The sequence below is a fragment of the Pseudopodoces humilis genome, chromosome 17 (genome assembly GCF_049639895.1).
Source record: "Pseudopodoces humilis isolate 2021_Gansu_Grassland_sample_001 chromosome 17, ASM4963989v1, whole genome shotgun sequence".
Lineage (NCBI taxonomy): Eukaryota > Metazoa > Chordata > Aves > Passeriformes > Paridae > Pseudopodoces > Pseudopodoces humilis.
The window spans coordinates 1,728,411-1,740,902 of record NC_142216.1 but is presented as its reverse complement, the minus strand read 5'-3'; the positions used below and the strand labels follow the sequence as shown (position 1 = coordinate 1,740,902).

The 12,492-nt window shown below is 56.8% G+C and overlaps 1 protein-coding gene across 4 annotated transcripts in view; it reads left to right on the top strand.

Annotated features, from left to right (window-relative positions):
* Positions 1–8,052: 8,052 nt before the first annotated feature.
* ABLIM3 (actin binding LIM protein family member 3) overlaps positions 8,053–12,492 on the top strand; it is a 42,751-nt gene continuing 38,311 nt past the window's right edge. For 2 of the 4 annotated variants that reach the window (XM_088063506.1, XM_088063504.1), the window contains exon 1: positions 8,054–8,352. In XM_088063506.1, coding sequence (XP_087919632.1) covers positions 8,340–8,352 — 13 coding nt within the window. In that variant the 5' untranslated portion in view covers positions 8,054–8,339. Of the gene's footprint in view, positions 8,353–12,492 lie in introns of all 4 variants that reach the window. The other 2 variants (XM_088063503.1, XM_088063505.1) reach the window with 2 other exon arrangements.

Genomic DNA, 12,492 nt, shown 5'->3' with positions numbered 1-12,492 from the left:
TCGCTGGAGGAAAAAGCAAACAAAAAAGATGAAAACTTTCGTTTGAGGCCAAAGAAACTCTTGGTTCACGGTTTGATCCTCTGCTATGGGTGGGGGGCACCCACTTTGGTGTGAGATGGAGCAGAGCTTTCCTCCCCTCCCTCTGAAATCCCTGTGGGGGCGGGCTGGGATGTGGCAGGAGCGCAGGGGACATTTCCTCGGGGACATTTCCTCATTCCAGAGCTCTGCTTTCGCTGTCACCCCGAGCACACGGGCACAGAGCAGCGATAAGCACCTGCCCCCTCCAGGTTTTCCACCCTCCAGGAATCCAGGACCCCTGGGGCTGCAGGAACCTGCCTCGGGTACCTCCATCCCCAGGACTGGCTGGGGACAGCATTTCCCCAGGTTTATTTTGGCAGCTGGGGCACTGGGGAAGGGGGGTTCATGCACGGCTGAGGACACATGGAAATCTCGAGGCTTTCACACCAAACTGGTGTGGCCAGTCCCTGAATGCAGCCACACTGGCCTGGCTTTAACATCTTTCTCCTCATTGATGGAATTTTCCTCCTCACTCAGGAATTTTCTTCCATCTCCAAGCCTTTCCCAGCTTTTCTCAACACAAGGCAACCCAAATCTGCTGCTGCTGCACTGGGAATTCTGCTCCATCCCACAGCTGAAGGGTTAAGAGGGCTCTGGGGCTGAACTGAGCTGAACTCAGCGCTTCGTGTTCAGAACTGCTGAGTCCTGCTCCTCTTGCATTGTTTTCAGCCAGAGGGGGAAATGAACCCTCTTGGAAAACTGGAAAACAAAGGGAAAACAACTGGAAAACAACTGGAAAACTGGCTGTGTGTGTGTCTGTGTGTCTGTGTGTGTCTCTGTGTGTGTTTTGGATGGATCCACGTGGATTTGGAGGCTGGCACCAGCCTTTGCCACACCAGGAGCTGCGATTTGAGCTCTCCTCCCTGGCACTGGGGTGGGAATCCCAGGAATCCTCGCTGCTCCTGTCACCATAGCTCCAGGGACAGCCTCCAGACTGCCCCGAGACAGAGCCAGGGAAGTGAGGCCATGGATGAGGCGTGGGAAGGAGGAAGGGAGGACCAGAAGCAGGGTGCTGGCACTGCCCAGGCTCCCCAGGGAATGGTCCCAGCCCTGAGGATCCAAGAGCTCCAGGAGAGCCTGGACAGCGCTCCAGGGATGTCCAAGCTGAGGTTTTGGGGTGAGGAGCTGCACTGATGATCCTACAGGTCCTTCCAGCTCAGGATATTCCCTTATCCATGCATTTCAGGCTGTGAGGTTCATTCACCCTGCCCCAGGAAGGGCAGAGCTTGCTGGCACCAGCAGCATCATCCCTAAGGAGTTTGTCCTAAACTTTGCAATAGGAATGTGCAGACATTCCCTTCCCTTGTGCCCAGTGTCACCTCAGGGACATCGCGTCGTGGTTTTTGGGCTCGGTGTGGCCTCCTGCACCCTCGGGAGAGCTCCTGGGCTCTGCTGGCTGCAGCCGGGCCCTCCCTGCAGGATATTAATTGTCAGAGCCATTAGATGGCAGCAGGAACCGCTCCACAGCATCCCGACTTCGGAAAAAACGGGATTGCAGCCCTGCTGTGGCCAGCCCTGCTGTCCCCGAGCACCAGCAGCTCCACAGGCTGCCAAAAAACCCCAAACCCCGTGGGGCTGCAGAATTGGGATCGCCAGGAAAAAAGAGGCAAAGCTCCAAAATAGGGGATCAGCATCCCGAGCAGCAACAGGGACACAAGAGCCAGGTCTGGAGGGCATCTCCAGAGAAAAGAACCCTCTGGAAATAACCCTCTGGAAAGACAAGAACCCTCTGGAGCCCTTCCCCGAGGGGTTTTGGGAGCTCACAGCCGGGTGTGACTCAGTAGTGAGCGGTCAGCGAGGCCACACACAATTCCAGCAGGGATTTTACCATTCCTGAGTTAAAGACAGCCCAGATCCCATCAAATCCTGATGGGAATGTCCAGCTCAGGTTCATCCAGGTGCTGTTTGGATGGAGCTGACTGAAAATTGGGAGGAAAAACTGCTCCAAGCATCCAAGTTGTTCTGCTGTGAGAGGTTTCTGAAGGAAATGAGCTTCACCTCTAGAAAATGAGACTTCCAAAATATTTCATGTTCAATTTCCCTTCCAGTCTCTCATTTTCTGTATTATCCTCTGCTTTTACCCTGGTCCTGTTTTGCCACTGGAACAGAAATAAACAGGACAAGGAGAAGGAAAGATGACAAAGTGAATTTATATGAACCACCCCATATAATTCCCACAGCTCAAGCTCCAGCTTAAGCATCCAGTGAGGGGATCATATTTAAAGAAATCTTTGGATAAAATGGAAAAAAAAATCAATATTTTTAGACTTCCCTCTGGAAGAAAAAGAGAAAATCTAATTAAGAAATTAATTGCTTATGCTGAACTAGGGTTTTTTGTGGTTTTTTTGAAGTGCTTAATGATCCAAGCTTCTTGTAAAGGTGTTGGTCTTGATGCCATTTCCTTTTAGAAAGCAACAAAGCAGCTCAGCGAGGCTCAGCATCTTGTTTTGATATTTCCAGGGTGGAACATTTTGATTTTTCAACTTCCAAAGCTTTTCTGCTTTAATTTTTTTGTCCATAAAGCCAAGGCTGAAATCAGAATGAAAGCTTTCAGTTTAAGCTAATTAATCCAAACACTTTGAATCAAAGCCTGGGATGTTTGCACAGTGGTGTTCTCTGGGAATTTATTTTCAGGGTCTGCATTCCATTTTTAGACTGAGGAACAAAAAAAAAAAGAGTGAGATTTCCTAGAAAAGAGATAACCTGCTGCTTACCTGGGGCGAGCCATTCTGCAGCTTAGCAGTGGAAAAAGAAATTAGCTCTCATTAATTACAGCATTTGACCTCCTCCTGAGGATCTGGAGACCTGGCCTGAGCTCCAGCCCCTGGAGGTGCCCTAAATTCCCTCAGAATCACCCTAATTCCCAGCTTTCCCATGGAATAATTCGAGGAAGGAAAGGAAAACCGAATGATTGTGATAATAATAATAATAAACTGCAGCAATAAGAAAGCAGCAGCGTTTCCTAAGGTGAATCACTCCTTCTGAGCAGGGGGTGCTCCCTGAGGAGCTCTGGGAAGGCAGGAGGAACTCCAGGCAAATTCCAGGAGTGCAGAGATCCCAGAGCTGGGATTCCCACAGGTGCTTCATGCTGGGCAAGGCTGGCCATGAGCATCTCATGGTCCCAACCCAAGGGGAGGAATTCCTTCTTCCAGCAGTCCTCGCTGCTCCAGGGCAACTTCCAAGAGAAAATTAAAATTAACCTTGACCTCCCCTGCCCTTCATTGGGGTGAACCCAGTGGGAAAGCAGGAAGGAACCTCAGGCTGGAACTGAGCTCGCTGTGCCAGGCAGGAGCTGCCAGCTGGGCTCGGCAGGATGGCTGTCCCCAAAAAGGGTCCCTCTGTCACCTGCAGGGTGTGAGCCAGAAATGAAGCAGCCCTGAGCTCGGCTGGACTTTTCCAGAGGGGTCCAGGATGAATGATTTGCAGGTTTTAGGGAAAAAAACCTGACTTTCAATGCCCTTAAACCTTTGCCATCACTCCTCCATCAGTCCGGGTCATGCAGCACCTCTCCTCTCCTGGTGTCTGGGTCTTTCAGGAGGGAATGTGAACATTCCTGATGTGCAGAGCTTCTGCAGGACTTGTTTTGACTCAACTGCTGTTGGTTTGGGAATATTTGCTGCATTTTGTTGACCCAGAGACAGCCTTGGTGAGGATAAGAAGGGAGGAGGATGCAGGAGCCAAAGGATGGAGCCATCCCTTCGTGGCTTTGCAGGATGGCTACAGGTACAGATGGGCTGTGGTGCATCAGCTTTCCCTGGAGCACATCCAGATCCCACCCATCCTCCACTGCCTGGGTGCTTTTTTCACTGCCTCTCTCTGCACAGCACTAAAATTAATGCCTGCAAATGAGAGTTTGCTTGAAAATAATCTATCATTTGATTATCACTTTAATGCAGGCAGCCCAGGGAACATCTGCCTCTGCCAGGCTGTGTCTCCTCCTGCTGATGTGGGGAATTGCTGGGAAAATTGCTGGGGAAACTGGAAGGAAGCCAAACCACTGGCAAATGCCTTGGTGGTGGCTGTGAGGAGGAGGAGGATGAGAGGGGACCTTTGCTGGATGAGGCACCAGGGCCCCAGTTCAGTGCCTCTGGTCTCAGGTGCTCTGTGGTCCAGGGACTCACAAATTAAAATGTTCGTCTCCATCGCATGGAGAATAATTCTGTCATCACTAGGAGCTCCTGGCTTCGTGCTGGGGCAGGGGGCAGCAGCAGCTGACCACCACTGTCCTCACCCCTGCCAGGTCCCACCTCCCAGGGGAGCCAGGGACAAGAGAAAAACGAATGGGAGCTGCCCAGCGAGGCAGGATTTCCTCCACCCCATGACACAGCCCATGTGCCGTGGTAGAATGGGGTCTGCAGCCCCCTTAGGCTCCTCTGCTGCCTTTTGGGAACATCACAGCCCCGGACTTAGAGGCTTTTTTTGGAAAATGTCACCAGCTTGTGATGAGTCAGTCGTGCCTCTGTGCAGCCTGCCCACAGCCTGGCGTGGGGCTGTCCCCACGGGCATCTCCCCGCTGCTCTTTGAGCTCAGATCTCGCTGCCGAGAGAGGAGAGCCTTTGCTGGCAGCTCAGGGGCAGGAGCTGAGCCGGGGGCTGGGGCTGCCAGCGCCGCGTTTGGCCAGCTGGAGCCTCGGGGACAGACGGACACGGCCGTGCCGCAGCAGCCACGGGCAGGGACCGCAGCTGCCATCCCCGGCCCAGGCATTTCCAGCCCTCCGGGGATCCTCAGAGCCCGGCAGCAAAGGCTGTGCACCCAAATGACTCCCAGTGGGAGGGAAGGGGGTGGGAAAGCGCAGGGAGAGCGCTGGAAGCCGGTCCTGCACACGCGGCTCTGTGTGCGGCGGCCAGGTGTGATGGAAGGGATGCTCCGGCTCCAAATCAACCCGAAATGCCAGAGCTGAGGCTGCTGGTGGACCCTGCCCGCTGTGCCTCGAGGACAAGGGTGTTTATGTGCTATTTTAACTCTCCTAACTCTGCCTGGCCCAGCTCTGGGACCTGCTATCGATGTTCCCCTTGCAGCCTCACCGTTCCTCATCTGTCCCACGGGAGCCAGGAGGGATCCCCTTCCCTGCGGGCTGTGGGAGCAGGATGGAGCTGCTCCTCCAGCCCTGGGGACCAAATCCCCTCCCAGGGACAGCAGCTGAGCACAGCCCGGCATGAAAACACACGGCAGAGACACATGGAGAGGCGCTGAGCCTGATTCCTCAGAATTCCTGTGCAGGTGTGGCACAAGAGGTGTTTGAGCCCAGCTCCCGGTGATTCCATGTGCAAACAGCAGCTTCCAGCTCTCCCGCTGGTATCAGGCGTCAGGGAGAGAAGGAACACAGGGATTCGGGAGCTGGGAGAAGTTCGGTTCAGGTGACTCTCAGCATCTTAAAAGGGCAGGGGAACCCTTACAAGTGTCCAGGGAAAGAAAATGAAATGAAATCAGCACCTTTTTCACCTCTGTCCTCTTATCTCCATCACTCCTGCTCCCCTTCCTCTGCACAGCCTGAGCTCTGTGGGACCTGCAGGTGCTGAGTGGAGCAGGAGCCTTGTGGGAAAAACATATCCAGTAATTGCTGTGAAAATTCGTGTTGCAGCGCACAGACACAAAGGGATGAAAGGAGGCTGCCTTAACATCCTGACATTTCCTCCTTTCTCACTTCTTGTCTCAGGCATCCCGAACATCCTCTTAGGGCAGCTTTTGCAGGCAGTTCCCTCAGACAAAGGGAAGGAAATGGGATTTCCAAAACACCCTGGGACGGCGCTGATGGCGAGGGGCTCTGAGCAGCGCCCATGAGCTGCCGGCAGAGCTGGGGAGGTGCCGAGGGTCAGAGCTCCTTGTGCCACCTCCCCAGCACCAAAACTCACAGATGCCACTGCAGGGAGCACCCGGCACCCTGCCCACCCCCTTCCCCACTGAGCACCTCTGGGACCATCCAGCTGGGCAGGGCATGGAAGGGCAGAGGTTCTGCACTGGTGCCCCCCGAGCTCCACCAGAGCACCCCATCCTCCTGTGCAGCGCTCTGCAACCCCAGCCTGCCCGTGCTGGAAATTTCAAGTTGTTCTAAAGGCAGCAAGTTAACAAGATTTGGAAACCAGGTCAGCGGAAGAAGCTCAATTAGCTGCTGAACCGTGGGGACCAGCTCATGTCGTGGCTGCTTTATTGACTCCTCAGAGGGATGTCATTGACACCACACACGTCAGCCTGGCTGGGACAGGGACCTTCCCTGAGGAGGGGACACCTGGACACTCATCAGGCACAGGAAACTTTACAAAAGGCCAAACCCAGTGCAGCCTGAGCCATCCCACCGTGCTGTGTCATGGAATCACCACAGAATGGCCTGGGTCGGAAGGGATCTTAAAGATCATCCAGATCCAACCCCATGGGCAGGGACACCTTCCATTGCCTCAGAGCTCCATCCAGCCTGGCCTTGGCCACTTCCAGGGATGGGGCAACCACAGCTGCTCTGGGTACCCTGTGCCAGGGCCTCCCCACCCTCACAGGGAGGAATTTCTTCCCAATATCTAATCTAAACCTCCTCTAGAGCCACTCCCTCTCGTCCTGTCACTACATGCTCTTGTAAACAGCATCTCTCAATCTTTCTCGTATCAGCAGCTCTGTTCCCCCCAGCCCCGCAGGAACCTCCAGGCTCCCACTCCCACTGCTCGTCCTGCTCTCCCCTGATGCCTCAGGGGAGGGGACAGCCAGAGGGGACAGGCAGCAGGGCTTGCAGAGAGCTGGCAGCACCGGCACAGCTCACGCGACCTGCTACCTGTCTTGTCACGTCACCACCGACATCTGCTGCAAATCAAACAGCGAGAGAAAGGCGAAGCCAAAGGGCCTCTCTGAGCAGCTCTCCAGCCCCGGCAGCGGCAGAGACGCGGCGCCTGTCACGCTGCATGAAAAACCTCTTTCATTAGCGGCAGGGCTGGAGCACAGCTCCTGGAATCGCAGCAAGAATCGCAGCTCGGAATCCCAGCACAGCCTCCGCAGGCAGGCGGGCACAGCCCCGGCTCTGTGGGCACCTGGGCACGGCTCTGTCCACCCACAGAACAAGGAGCTCAGGGCTCTGCAGCCCTTCCAGGGATCCTGAGGTGCTGCCAGCAGGGAAGGCTGCTCTGATCCCGAGGGAAGAGCCCCTCTCCGTCCTGCAGCCGTGCAGGCACCCTCAGCTCCCCTCCTGATCCCTCCACGCCCAGGCTGCCGGGAGAGCTGGGGGTGCCAGCCTGGACAGCTGCGGGAGGGAATCTTGGCACTGGAGGAAATGCAGTTTCCTGCATAAACACATCCCTCTGTCCCGGGACAGCATTTCTGGGATGTTCAGCCACGGCGGGGCCAGGCTGGGGGGGCAAACAGTGTGGGGCAGGCACCCAGAGCTGGACAGGAGCCCTGCGGCAAGGAGGGAGCAGCCAGGGGGCTCAGGGGCTGCAGGCAGGGCAGGGAGCAGGGCAGGGGGCTGAGAAGAGGACAGCTGGAAGGGCAGGGCAGGGCAGCGGGCAGGACTGGACAGTGGGCAGGGCAGGGCAGGGCACCGCCAAGGCTGAGCATCCTTCGGATCCGTGCAGGGATCCAGATCCGTGCGGCCCCGCCCGGCCCCGCCCGGCCCCGCCCGTGTCTCCCGGGCCGCTCGCTGCCCGCAGATGGTACCGGTGCCGGTGCCGGTGCCAGTGTCGGGACAGTGCCGGTGCCGGGGCGGTGTCGGGGCGGTGCCGGTGCCGGGGCAGTGCCGGGGCGGTGCCGGTGCCGGGGCAGTGCCGGGGCGGTGCCGGTGCCGGGGCGGTGTCAGGGCGGTACCGGTACCGGGACAGTGCCGGGACAGTGCCGGGGCGGTACCGGGGCGGTCCCGGGACAGTGCCGGGGCGGGGCCGGGGCGGTACCGGGGCAGTGCCGGGGCGGTGCCGGTGCCGGGGCGGTGCCGGTGCTGCGCGGCCCCGCCGCCGCTCCCAGCCGCTATAAGCGGGCGGCCGCGGCCGCGCTCCGCAGTGCATGGCCGAACCCAGACCGGCCCCCGCCGCTCCGCCGGGACCCTCCCCCGGGCCGGGACCCTCCCCCGGGCCGGTCCCGGCCGCCCCCCGCGCCCCCTCCCTGCCAGCCGTGACCTTGGCATCCGCCGGCCCTGGGGACAGCCGCCGTGGGATGCGTTAGGCGGCGGATCGCACGGGAATATTCCTCCCGGCAGAAGGACAGCGGCAGCCTCCTCCCGCGGCAGGAAAAGCGGATTTAAAGAGCATCTTTGCCCCTTTGTTGGATGAGAAGGACGGGGAAGGAGCGGCAGGATGAGCACTAGCAGTGAGTACGGCGTCCTCTCGCCTGGGCTGTGGGAATGGGGCTGATACCGCACGGAGCTGGCTGGGAGGAATTGGAAAGAAAATGTCATAACAGCGCTGACAAGCCTGGTGGGATGGAATTTTGGGTTATTTTCCTGCCTGCCTTTTGCCTGCCTGCTTTCTGACAGGCTCTGGCTCGGCTGTGTGTGATGTGGGCTGAGCCGTGGTGCTTATCTCCACGGAGTACTTTTCTTGGCTTGGATTTCTGGGGTTTTGGAGGGCAGAGCATCGACTGAAATGTCGATACGCAACATGGTGAGAGGCAGCCAGGAGCGCTCTGACAGGCACAGCCTCACTTGCTGCTGCCTCTGCCTGGGAAGAAATGGAGGAGAAGGGTGAGGAGAGACCCAGAAAGCTGAGCAAAGCACAGGTGCAATCCTGAAAAAAAACCCCAAACCTTCTGCAGCTGGGGATGTGGGTGTTCCTATTGTGCGTGTGAGACAGGGACGGAGGCACTCATGCGCTGAGGATGAATTTCTAAAGAAGCAGAGCTCGGAAATGTGCTGCCTAAGATGAGAACTGGCACCAGGCTGCTCACTTTGGATTCTGTGCCCTTGCTGGAAAGTCTGGGAAGATTGATCGGGGTTGAGGAAGCCACAATCAATTTATTTTTCCTACTTGACGTGCCGTGTGACAGCTGTGCCCACCTTGCTGGCACGGCTTTGATCCCTTCCTGTAAAAGCAGCAAGTCCCTGGCAAAGGAGTTGATGCTGATGGCCACCTGAGGGGCTTCCTCCTGGGATAACCTCTCCAGGGAAGGCCCCCTGCCCCTCCTGTGGGTCCTGGAGCTGTGTGAGGAGCGGAGCCCTCCCCCAGGCACAAAACAGCAGAGCAGCAACTTCTCCATTGCATTGGCGTGCTGAGGTTTCTCAATCCGAGGGCTTGGGGTGGTTCCCGAGCAAAACACCGTGAAAAATGCCTTGGCACGCTGCGAGGCAACAGAACAGGTGATTCCAGCTCTGTTGGGCTGTGTCAGAGGCGAGGAAACTTTCCAGGTGCCCTGTGCCCAAGCCACACCTGGGACAGGATCAGGGCCCCGTCCCGGGGGAACAGGGCTGGCTCTGCCTAGGTGGGAAACAATAGGGACTGATTCTTTCCGAGCCTGCAGGATGCCTGATAACAAAGGGTCCTCCCTCTGCTCCTCTGGGGGAGCAGCTCAGGGCTGATGCAGAGAACTGCTGGGATCAGTGGCCACTGTGGTCAGGTGGGACTGCTAAGCTTCCTCTAAGCCAATTTTGCCAAATGCCTGTTGGTTCCTTTTGGGATTCCTTCCCAGCTCTTAATAGCCGGCTTGGCTGCTGCTGGAGATAAGGGCTGTTCGTGGCCCTGGTGTGTTCCAAAGATCTGATTGTGCTGCAAAACTCCTTCAGCACGGCGAGGTGCCAGGGAGCCAAGCTGTGCTGCCTGTGCCCTGCCTCGTGGGGAGTCTGCTGGGCACAGCCAGGGCTCCCCTGGGAGCTGCTCCTCCTTCTGCCTTGGTGGCCCTGGTCACATCACTTAGCAGCTGCCAGGGCTCTTGTTGGGCCCTCTGGGGGGCTTTGCAGTCTTTGCTTAAATTGCCATTACTCCATTTTAAGTAGCCCCGTGTTTTACTCAAGGCTTGGCAGCTCTGTGACATTTCCCGGTCACTCACGGTGCTGGGGGTCGGTGATTTATGGGTCACTCCGGGTCCCTTTGGATGTGCAAACCCTGCTGGGTGCTGGCTCTGCCCTGTTGGGCTCCCAGTTGTTTTCCCAGCAGCTGGAGCGCTCCGAGCAGGGCTTGGATGCCCAAATGCAGCTTCACTTGTGTTCCCAGCAATGGCTGTGTGAGCCAGGCCGGGCTGCGGGGCCATCTCTGCCGTCAGCACGTTCTGGGACTGGTGTGAACGCTGCCAAAGGTTCTGGGCATCCCTCCCCAGCCTCAATTCCAGCTGCCCACAAGGCACAAAACCCCAAATCCTGGGAGCCTTGTGTCAGTGCCATCTCTGTTTCACCCCCTGTGATGCCGCCTGGCACTGACCTAGCGTGGCTTTTTTACCCCTTAACGATGGCCAGCGGCTCGGTGGAGTTTGGTGCCACTTGTCAGAGGCCTCCCAGCATGGGCAGATCTGTTGATTTGATTTTTTTGGCTGCTTTTCCCCCCAGGACAAGGGCTGAAGAAGCCAGATTGTGCACAAAATTATGATGTCCAGGTGTGCTTGTGCCTGCAGGGCTAAAATTTTGGGGCTGGCAAAGCAAGGAGATGCACAGCTGAGGATAAAATGCCACCATCTGATCTGTGAATTCCCACCACTGCTCCCCATTTCTCTGTGTGTTTTGTTAACGCTCCTCTCCTGCCTGAAGTTGATGTGAGGCAGGAAACCTGTGGCTGTGGGCCACAGCTGGCCCCAAGCCACGCTGCTGAGCAAATCTGCGAGGCCTCCAGGAGCTTTGGGCAGGATTTGCTGGGTTTATCTCTGGAGATGCTCCGTGCACAGCGCCCTGGAGCCTCACCAGCACTGCTGAGGGGACAGGGGGATGCTTTTCCCTCTGGATTTGAAGACCCCATGTCCTCATCTGTCCCGCAATGAAGGCAAAGCCAGATGAAAATTTTGTATTTGAGGTGAAGAGATAAAACCACTCCACGTTGGGCATAAACTCCTATCCTGAGGCTGCAGAGCAGCTCAGGTGGCCCTGAGGGTGGAAGGGTGGGAAGGTGGCCTCTGCTCCAGGGGTTCCAGGTGTGCAGTGAGGGTTTGGAGGGCACAGTGTTGGTGTTTACATTCGTTAGGCTATCACTGCCTCTCACTAATTGCTTACAAATGAATCTCTACCTCAGCAAACAGGTCTGTGGTGCTGCTTGGTATTTCCATGGGAGCTGGAGCTCGTAGGACAAACCCTTAAAATCCCCTCCAAGCATCTCCCTCGGAATCTGGCCGGGGAGTTTGAGGTGACTGGCGCTGTGCTCGTGCTGAAAGGGTTAAAGCTGTCACTGCCCCGAGGATTTCAGCCTCTGAAATGAGTGGGAAGAATCCCTTCTGCTGCTTCGGAGGGAGCCAGCAGCTCTGGGTGCTGCAGGTGCACGGAGTGCTGGCTGAGTCACCCCGTGGGATTTGCACATCATCCCTTTTGGCCCAGCTCCTCTGGGGTGGGAGAGGGGCTGCTGCCAGCCCAGGCACCGCTTTTGGCAGGAGCAAGGTGCCCCTGGCTGTGCTGGGTCCCACAAGGGACATCCCAGCTCCTGGGGAGGTGAAACGCTGGTGAGCTCCCTGCTCCAGCCGGGTTTGGCAGGATCTGGATCACTGTGGCACTGGGTGATCGGCGCTGGTTCACAAACCAGGGATCTCCCAGATTCCCTTCTGTCCCCAACACACACCTGGGAAAAAGGAGGCCAGAATCTGATGGCAAGTCAGCTCAGGGTGGGCTGAGCCGTTTCTCCCCATCCCTGGAGCAGCTGGGAGCCTGTTGGAGCACGGAGAGCTCCCGAAGAAGGTTTGGTATGCCAAGTGGAAAGTTTCATCCCTACCCCTGCCACCTCTCAAATTCCTGCTGAGAGGCACCCCCTACTCTGAGTAAGAGCTGTGAGGAGAGGCTGGACAGCGAAGCATTTGGGAAGGGAGGCTTCCTGACAGATCCTGATGAATGCAACATGTTTGCCTGGTTATTTTTGTCTTCCCTAAATCATGCTTGCTCTTAGATCGTGATCCTCTAAGCGTAATTACCCCCTAATCTCCAGGCACATGTGGTTACAAGGTGTTTACCAGCAAACTCCATTAAGGCCCTGTGTAATTAAAGAGGAATCCCGTGGTGCTGCCCATCGCTGGGAGCTCCAGCTCTGCTCCTCAGGCAGGTGATTCACCAGGTGTCCCCACCCTGTGGAGCAGGAGCTAGGAGGGTCCTGCAGGGAGTTCTTTCCAGCCTTCAGAAATGCAGGGAAGCCGGAGGAATCAGCCTGTCCATGTTAGGAGCAGGGTGTTTTCCAGAATTTGGGCACCATGGGGAGCTCCCAGACTCCCTGCCTACATTTTAGTCCTCTCAATACCCTGACTGACACACAACAAATCATTCCCTGTTTTCCTGGGCAGCCTAGCAGAGGAACAATCACCCATTGCATTCACTTCGCTGCCAGAAAATTCCAATCC